The sequence below is a fragment of the Lathyrus oleraceus genome, chromosome 1 (genome assembly GCF_024323335.1).
Source record: "Lathyrus oleraceus cultivar Zhongwan6 chromosome 1, CAAS_Psat_ZW6_1.0, whole genome shotgun sequence".
NCBI lineage: Eukaryota > Viridiplantae > Streptophyta > Magnoliopsida > Fabales > Fabaceae > Lathyrus > Lathyrus oleraceus.
The window spans coordinates 110239112-110249651 of record NC_066579.1 but is presented as its reverse complement, the minus strand read 5'-3'; the positions used below and the strand labels follow the sequence as shown (position 1 = coordinate 110249651).

General features: G+C 27.6%; 1 protein-coding gene across 1 annotated transcript; it reads left to right on the top strand.

Moving 5' to 3' along the window:
• Positions 1-6561: 6561 nt before the first annotated feature.
• Positions 6562-8969, top strand: LOC127120182 (uncharacterized). The gene is made up of 5 exons (XM_051050593.1): positions 6562-6840; positions 6943-6987; positions 7222-7554; positions 7692-7864; positions 8578-8969. Exons 1-5 carry the CDS (start codon positions 6609-6611, stop codon positions 8758-8760), a joined length of 966 nt encoding a protein of 321 aa, XP_050906550.1. The 5' UTR covers positions 6562-6608; the 3' UTR covers positions 8761-8969.
• The last annotated feature ends 1571 nt before the right edge of the window (positions 8970-10540 follow it).

The window sequence follows — 10540 nt, the reverse complement described above, 5'->3', positions numbered from 1 at the left end:
AGATTCCTCTCGCTTTTATCACTCTTCTTTCATTCCAAACCTTTGGTCTCTTTAAATATCACATCCCTTCTTATCAAAATCTTGTTTTCAACAGGATCATAGATTTTTTTAAGCCTTGGATTCTTCATTAACTCCCAAGTGAACAGATTTTGTACTTTTGACATCTAGTCTTTTTTTACGTACATAAGGAATGTGCATAAAAGTTGCAAATCCAAAAACCTTGAAGTGATGAATTGAGGGATTTACACCACTCCATGCTTCTTCCGGAGTCATGTTTTTCACAGATAATGTGGGACTTCTGTTGAGTATACATGTTACATATTTAGTTGCTTTAGGCCAAAATATCTTTAAGCACTTTTCTACTTGACATCATGTTTCTGATCACACTCATAAAAGTTCAATTTTTCCTTTATGATACTCCATTTTATTGTGGAGTATAGGTAGTTGTCGGTCGCCTCTTGATGCCATAAATACTGCAAAAATTAGAAAAAAAAACATTAGATGTTAACTCTCCCCCTCTATCTATTCTAAGACATTTGATGTTGTTACCTTACTCTTTTTCACCTAATGCCTTGAATTGTTTGAAAACATCAAAAGTACCAGCCTTCTCATGCATAAAGTAAATCCAAGTTTTTCTATTGAAATCATATGTAAATGTAATGAGGTACCTATTTCCTCCATTTTATGCAGGCTTGATAGATCTACACACATCTGAGTGGATTAGCTAAAGCTTTTCTTTGGATCTCCATGAGGCATGCTTTGGCATGACTTCTCTGTCTTGCTTCCCCGTCAAGAAATCTGAGCATGTCTCCTCCAGGACCTTCAAACTAGGCATGCCTTTGACCATATCCTTCTTGATGAATTTGTCAATTCCTTTAAAGCTAAAATCACCATATATGTAGTGCCACAAGTCTGTAACATTGTTTGTAGTAATATTCATGCACATTGGAAGAATCACTGGTGCAGAAACTACAAACATCTTATTGAATGAGATTTTTGTTCTAATAATCAAGTCTTTGTCACCATGAAGTATCTTGTAGCCTCCATCCTTGAAACTATTGTTAGATTTCTTTGCATTAGTTGACCAACACTAAGGATATTGTTCTATAGAACTGACAAGTCATACACATCAGTGATCACTTAAGTGATACCATTCATGTGAAGCTTCAGGTTTCCCTTTCCCATCACCTACATCTTGAAGCCATATCATAACTTGACATATTCTCGAAATCTTTCATCAAAATTGAATAGCAATTCTTTTGTTCCTACCATGTTATTGCTACACCCTGAATCAAGAAACCAAACTTGATTGTTGGATTTTGTGACTTCTTGTTGTGCCGTGAGAAGTAACTCCTCACTTTCATCGAATTCAGCAAAATTGGCATCATTCTCCCGCCAAGTTGGACATTCACTTTGGTAGTGCCATATCTTGTGGCACTTGTAGCATTTAATTTGATCTTTGCCCAACCTTCCTCTGCCACGGACCCGAAAGCCACCATGTTCTCTACCTCGATTACTGCTACCATCATGATCATCATAGTTTGCAATCTTTAGCACTTGGTCTTCTTCTTTTTCTTGATTAATCTTCATCCTTTGTCCGTGCACAAGAAGGCTCCTCTGAAGCTCATCAATAGAAAGTGTTGTGACATCATTCGATTCTTCTATGGAGCACACCATATAATTGAATTTTATGGTCATAGATCTCAACACTTTCTCAATAATTGTGGTTTGCTCCAGTTTTTCTCATTGAGCAGCTATCTTGTTTGCAGTTTCCAGGGTTCTTACGAAGTATTCATCATCCATTTCATTATCTTTCATGCACAACACTTCAAATTCACGATGCAAGGCCTACAATTGGGTCATCTTCACCTTCGTAGAACCTTGATACTTCATGTGCATGGCATCCCAAATATCTTTTGTTGTGCCACAAATAAGATTGTTTCAAGAACTGTCCAATCTACTATTTGAAACAAATAATTCTTGGCTTTGAGATCTTTGAGCTTGCTCTCATCTGCATGTTTTAATTGTTCTGGTGTTGCATATGGTGGTGCAAATATCACCCCATGTTTAAGCAGTTCCCAATACTCTTTGGATCGAAGAAGGTTCTCCATAAACCTGTCCCAATGATCATAGAAGTCATTAAATTTAGGAATTGCTGGAGTCAAGAATTTTGAAGAACCATCCTTGGAGGGGACTCAATTAGTAAGACATGAGAAGGAAGATAACTCAAACAATGAGAGACGAAAAAGAAAAAGATAATAAATAATCGAACAAACTACTTTTTCCGTCTTTAATCAAAAACTGCATCTCTTAATTAAAGGAAACACACCACAATCAGAACCAATCTGATACCACTTATTAGAATATAAAAAAAACTCTCGTATGATAATACCACAAAGTGATCTTTTATATATAATGCAGGGAGATTACAACCAATTACACTTAGGCTAACTAACTAACATACATTAACTAATAATTAGTTATAGGGTCATCCAATGTTATTCTATGAGACTCCACCATATTTTAATATTATAAAATTTGATGAAAAATAAAGTCCGGTCAAAAGTATTTCAGTCAAAAATTAAACTAAGGACTTGCCTTAATTAGAATCAGTTCAAGCAATATATAAATTATATTTTCATTTTATTGGAAAAGTCAACACATAATAAAAAATAAGGACTATAATATAAGTGATAAAAAGGGAAAAATATGACCATCAATAATTAAAAAAAATTCAAAAACAAAAATAAAAATTAATTTTAACATATCAATACTAAGAATTTAAAATTAGTTTTAGTTACAATAAAATGAATTTAAGCATGAAAATATAGAACCTTCTAGAATGAATTTTAATCATTAAATTATTTAGAAAAAAATAGTGTTAATTAAATTTTATATAATCCACTACTCTATGTACGCTTATCTCTTTAATTTGGAACTTTTTCAGCTAATTTGTCATTGACAATGGTCCAATTTCACCTAACCTAACTGCAGCTTAAAGAAAAAGTTTCCTGAAAATGGGTATCAATAATTAATGTCTTATAATACTAAATAAATTAATGTCTTGTGTAATGTAACATAATAAGGCCATAATTGGTCTTTTTAAGAAGTTCCACAATTTATCATCATATACCTGGCCATATATGTTTTTTCTTTCTCATATTTATATGGTACATTACCATGTTTATACCATATATTATTTTAAAATTTTGATAAATAAAATATCGCAGATTCCAATATGCATTTTATTATTACATTAGAATTGTATAGAAAAGAAAAGTACATATTTTTTATTATATTTTTTTTATTCATTTAACAAGAGATTCCATGTGCTCAGTCCATTCATAACACAAGTATAATGATTAAAAGTATTACATTTTACATCATGATTTCATCAACAGTAAGTGTCTGCTTCAATCACATGCATGAACACAAAAGCTTTTACCACAAACAAAGTTCTGCACTAATACCAAACAAACAAGTCCGGAAAGTAAAAAAAAAAAAAGTTGACAATGACTCGAATTCATTTGCTAAAAGATGTACTATGAAAAAAATGTGATATCAAAAATTAAAAGTTTAAATTAGTTTTTGGTATCTTTAGTTTTGACATTTTAAATTATTGATCATTTATTATAAAATTAACGATTCTGCTCTCTTAATTTTGATGATCTTTGAATTTTTATAATTTCCTCTATACTAATTATTAAGATTAAAAAATTATTTTTAATGATTTGTCATTAATAATTGAATAATTTATTATTTAATATTATTTTATAAAATAAATTAATTATTTTAATTCAATTATTTTAAAAATTAATTAATTAAAATTTATTTAAAAAAACACTTTTGAACTATAACAATTCCTTTTCAGTCTCACTCAAATATATAATATGACATTAAATGTAGGACCTATCAATTCGTTGACTTGACTATGATCTTGGTCAACTTTTTAAGCTAGAATCTTGCTCGCTGTTAGAATGAACTCCTCAATGGGTAATTATTTGACATTCAGCTGAACTTTGATTTCTATAACATGCAACAATATCTTTATAGTTTACTTGGTGCATAGACACAAAAAGAGCTAGACTAGACGAAGAAAGAAAAAATAAGCTACGAACATAGGAACAAGTTATGAACAAAAAAAATGCATAAGATTTCACATTGGTTCAAAAATGAAATGAGTGTTTATAAACTTCATTCATACTTGATTTAATGTCATCTTATGTATTTGAGTGAGATTGAAAAGAAATGGACTATAGACCCCAAATGTTTCTTTTATAAGTTAACCAAATTAAGGGACCAGAATTAGTTTATAATAGAAGAACAAATAATTTAAAACGTCCAAATTAAAGGGATCAAACATATTTTTAAGTCACAATTACAACCTCAAAGAAAAAGAAAGTTACTGTTCTTGTACAATTAATTGTATAAGACATGCATATAAATATAAATTTTGATTTATAATTTGTTAGAATAGAAACGCGAATATAAATCAGAAAAACACACACAAGTTTTATTATGTAATTCAATTAAATTGCCTACGTATGTTACCATAGACTAGTTATAATTCCTTTTATTTATGTCTTGTGAATTTCATATAAATTACAATGTTCTAAATCATATATATAATACGAAATTTTAGTTTATCAAAAACCCTAATTCCTAATTTCCTTCAACAAACAATTTTCTCTATATGAGATATTCTCTCAATAACTTATAGTTATCTCAACAACTCATAATTATCTCAACAACTCATAGTTATCTCAACAATCCATAATTATCTCAGCAATGAGTCATATTCAACAATCTCCACCTTGACGAATATCAAACTTCTATGAAGATTTCTTGTATAACGATTTGTCCTGGAAACTGAGGAGGTACACCTTCTACTTAACATTGAGAAATATATAATAAGTCAAGCAGTGTTTGAACTTGTCACTAGTGTCTGGCTTAGTCAACATATCAATTACATTCTCTAAAGTAGGACTTGTCATCAAATCGACAAGGATATTGTATTACTGGTTCATTTGTCGAACCATTGAGTCACTGATTGAACTGCTTGACTAAATTAAAACAGATAATTCGGTTAAATAAGTCGATCTTTATAACAAAATTATATAGTAGTTGAATAAGATAACTCTCGATATCTACAAAATTTCAAAATATCATAATTTCACGAGTTTATTTTTTAAATTCAAATTCTAAACTAGTCATCACACACAATAAAATAGTATAAATTACAAATGTAAATAAATTTTGAATAAAATATAATTGTAATAGAAATTGAATAACAAAATAACAATATTATCTAATAAATTTAATTCTAAAGAGAAAAAGTTATTCCAAATAATTTTTTTTGAACAAATCCACTTATATTTTTATTTTATTTTATTTTTTAAAATTATCAAAACATTGTTGTTATATCTAAAGAAAAAAAAACATTTAATTCGTTGGTTTAAAACCAACGATTCACCAATTTTTATCAAGTTTGGTTGATTCTTATCTAATCCAATAATTATATCAGATCAATAATTTCTCTAATTCTGGTTGGATCGATTCGACCATGCAGTCTAATCCAATTTTTAAACATGGATTAAAATATTACCATGTACACTTTATTAAAATGATTAAATTATATACTCTAATTTTTTTTTTTGAAATTCTAATGTTGTAGTCATTTAGATTATAAAAAATTTAAAGTAATCAAAAAAATTATTATTTAAAAAATACTCAAATATTTCCTTAAGTTGATGTTTTGTAGAAATGAAAATTAATAATATCAAAACGAATTTAAAATTTAGTAAATAATATCATAGATATATTTGATACCAGATTTGGATAGAGGGATTAAGTATCTGTTTGTTTCATTTTTTTTTAAAAATAATTTTTATATTGTTATATTACTTCCAGACCACTTACTTTTTAAATAAATTAAATAATCAATGTATCGGTATTATGTATAAATCAAATGTATAAGTTTTATATATAAATCAAATATATTAATTAATTAATGTATCTAAAAAAGAAAAGTGTTTCTTATAAATTAAGTCAGAGTGAGTATATTTCAAATAAGTTTGTTTTTATAAAGAATTAAAAAAATACTTAAAATGAAAAGTTGATTAAGTAATTATTTTTGAAATGTTATTTTAAGTATTTTATAATTTTGTTATAATTTTTTTAAATATTAAAATTTCAAAAAATCTTTTATTTAAATCTATTTTAAATAACTTTTCACAAAAATCATTTTTTAAGTATAATTTTTTAAAATAATTATGATTTTAGTTATTTTTTAATATTCAATAATACATATTTATGTTATAAAATATCAAAATTAATCTTTTAATTTATAAATAAAATATTTTTTTATATTTTAAAAAACATTTTTATAAAAATCACTTTTAAAAATTTAAAAAAAACATTTTTATTAAAGTTAAAACAATCTGAACCTAATTTTATTGGCATTTTACAATTTAAATTTTTTTTTAAAATAGTGATAATGTAAATAAAAATTCTACAATTTCAAATGCCAACTTGAATATTTACTCCTAAAAAAAACTTCATTATTTGAGTATATAAACCTTGAGCTTCACAAAAGTTGTGAAAAAAACATGGCTTCAACATTGGAAATTCATCAATCATGTTATAATTCAATGAAACAAGATGATTCAGATTTCAATTTAACAGAATGGGGAATGAGAGGAAGAATGATAAGTAGAGAGAACACAAAATCAAGAAGATATTCAGCATCAATTATAAGAAGCATTAGAGAAGACACAGATTCTTTTAGATCAAACATAACCATTTCTAGCACTGCTTCTTCTCCTGGTTACACATTAAAAGGTACATTCATCATTTTCATTTCACTTTAGAGTTTTTCTTTATTTCTTAGTATTATCAAGTTTTCTTCAAAATTTTCTCAACTTTTTTATTTATTTTTTTCAGATGAAATAGATCCTTCAACCTATTCTTTCACCACCGCTCTTAAAGGTACTTGTTCCATTGTTACGATTATTAAAGTTAGTTACATTGTCTCATCTTAATTCTTTTATTAATCTTAATGCGAGTTCAAGCATGCATGTTATAATTGAAGTTAAATGTTTGTAATAATCCAGAAATTATGATTAATTTTCTGTATAATTTTTTTTATACTAAGGGACATGCATATGGATTAAATTCTTATAATATAAATTAATTATTTGCATGGTAATGTTTATTTTGTAGCATTGCAAGCAAGATCAGTTTATAAAAGTTGGGAGTGTTTATCACCAGATGGATTTGCATTGAATTCAAAATGGAATGAAGCTGAAAAATATATATGCAACCCTTTATCAGGAGAAGTACCAATGGAATGTTTATCTGCAAAAACACTCAGTGGAAGGTTATTTCAAAACTCAACTACAAATAGAATCACCATGTCTGCTCCACTAGTTTATTCATCGAGACAAATTCAAACAAGAACAATAGCTTCAACTTTTAGTTTCACTAAAGAGGATGTAGCTCTTCAATTTCATAGTCCTGATCAGAAGTTCGAATTCAAACCCGAGAATACAAAAGGTTTAATCTCTTGAAAAAGAGTTTTGGTCTCAGTTTTGGTCTCTATTATAATTCTCTTTTATGTTATGGATTTGTCTATACAGTTGCGCGCATAAAATTTTAATTCTTTTAATAACGATCTAATTGATCCTATGCAGACAAGAAAAAGGAAGGAATGACAAGAGATGCATACACTCAAAGTAGTACATTTCCTTCTCTTAGTTCAAGCAATCTTAGCACTATTTTAACTCCATCCATCATAGAGATTTCCACAAAGCTATCTCAAGACTCACTAAATTCAGAAGATAATAAAACTAAATTAGAGAAAGAGGTAAGTGCTAGATTTTTTTCTTTAAGTTCATTCAATATAAAAAATTTACTTTTATCGAATCAATATTTATTAAAGTACTATCTCAACTCAATCGTAAAAATACAAATGATTCATCTCTACTTCCAAAATACGACAAGTATCATTTTTAAAATTTTAAATATTTTTAAATATTGATATACTCTGCCTCGTTACGAAATGGTTCATATTAAAATTTAAAATTATTATATTTAGAAACTCAAGAAAGAAAAATATATTGAGCAGATATCTTAGTTTGAATCTAAGTACATAAGTTAAATTTTTTGAAGAAATTTTTCCCCCCTATTATATTTTTTTTATTTAAAGAATTAAACTTTAAAATTGCAAATAAAAAATCAAATAAAAAAAAAACATAGGGCAGGGGTGTGTTTTCCAAGATAAGAGAATCAAATCTAGTAACCATATAAACTCCATATTATGAAAAATGTGGGGGCAATAGGACTATAGATATCATATAATGGTCCCTATATTTATCTATCTATCTCATTTCACGTGCACATCCCACTCAACTTTTGGTCCCTCCATATCCCTACTTTCAACCAGTTGTTTTCTGTCTACTCGTACACCTTCTTACACATCTCTTTCATAGAACTGTTTTTTATTTTTTGTTATCAACAAAGAAAATGAAACTATTATTAAAAAAAAGGGATGTGAGATACAAATGAATGCATGTGCAGGTAGAAGGGAAGGACAAAGAAATATGGGAAACAAGAGAAGAAAAAGAGAGAGGGATGCATGAATATAAGAGGAAAGAGGAACAACTTTGTAAGCTTGGTGGTTGCTTTTCATGGATAAAGAAGAATAAGAGAAGAGAGAAAGAAAGACAAAAAAGGAATAATGGCTTATTTTTAATCAATTGAATGTTTGCTAAAAAGGCCTAAAAATTAAGAAAATATAGGATGGTGGTGAGAGTTAGGGGAATCTTTTTTGTACTCTCTTTAGCAATTTTGAAGTGCATTAATTATTACTTGAAATAGAAAAGTGTGAAACAATTGTAAGTGTGTGTAGATATACATTTTTATGTTCCTCTCATGTTATGCAAATTAATGTTATGCTATGTTGTTTGTCATTTTTTTTTTGTGTGTGTGGAAAATGTTATTTATGAATAAATTGCATAATAATATTTGAAGCATTCAGATGTGTAAACTCAAACCAATTAAATCTGAAACCAACCGATAGTATAGGGATTTTATTTATTTTATCAATATGTTTAATGGTATAGTTTGAGAAGATAGTGTTAATGTCAATAATTACCTTTTGTTTTTTCATATCTCCTTCATCTTTCTCTCTCTAAAAAATATCACTCATGTTTCTCTCTAAACACTTTTTTCAGACTAACTAATAAGGGTTTATGGCCTAACCTACACAACTTAAGGTCAGACTAGATTTTCTTTCAAAAAGAAAAAATCTGTGTTTTTTTATAAATCTATTTAATTAACAAGATCAGGCTATCAAACCGACCTATTTAAATAAATATGAATAATTTTATTATTATTATAGTGTATTTGTATATTAAATTAAAATATAAAAGTAAAGCTTAGTTATTTTGAAGAACTTATAAAAATAATAAATTTAAAAAAGATCTTATGAAAAATGTTATAAGTTGTTTTTATAAGTTCTCTTAAATAAATAGTATCACCAAATATATGTTAATGTGTAAACTTGAATAAATCAATACAAATAAACAGTTAGTCGTTGATCTTTTAATATTCTAATCTATTTAAATATTAATTGAATTTCTTATTTATCAATGTTCAGATAAAATAGGCTTTTATGTAGGTTAATATGTCAACCAAGCCTTCGAAAAGGCAAACTGAAAAGTCTACTATAGGGCATAGGCCAGAGTTAGACTTTGAAATTTTTAACAGGTCAGACTCAGGTTTAACAAAGTCTAACTCGGTCCAGCCTATTCTCGTCCTACTCACTTCCCTCAACCCAAATCATCTCATGATTCACTAATATTTCCTTTTTCTTTCAAACCAAAATCGAATTTCATGTGTTTCCATTAATCCATGGTCATTAATAGCTTGAAGGTATTCTTCACACGTTTACATCTTTCACTAACTTATTATTGACATGCTCTAGATCTATCGTGAAATGAACATGTAAGGAATATATTTGCATCTCTGGTCTACCTCCCAAGTCTACCTCTTAAAGTACATATCAACTATTATTTCTTTCTACCGCCATTGATTTGTTTTTTTATTTATATGTATAAAAATAAGATTTTCATCCGCCATTCTCTCCCTAATATTCTTTATCAGAGTTAATTATTTTTTTGTATTAAATTTGTTTGTTGGGTTTCTTCCTATAACATTTATTTGATGGATTTCTTCGTGTAACAATGAATATATGATGATGTATATAGTTATGTGTTCAAACTATAAAATAAATTGAATGTATTTTTTATTTCATTTAAAAATCTTTATTTTTTCTAAGCTTTTGTTCTTACTCGTTTCTTTTGATAGTTTTTTACAAATGAGAAATAAATCTTGATAGGAAAAGTGAGAGGTTACCTCAACGTCTTGATGATTTACCGTGAGACAGATGTTTGCTTCTTCTTTATCTGAAGATTCTATATCATCGTTATCTCAAGATATGTATGCTCTCTTTTGAGATTTTTTAAACTTTCTTTAATTT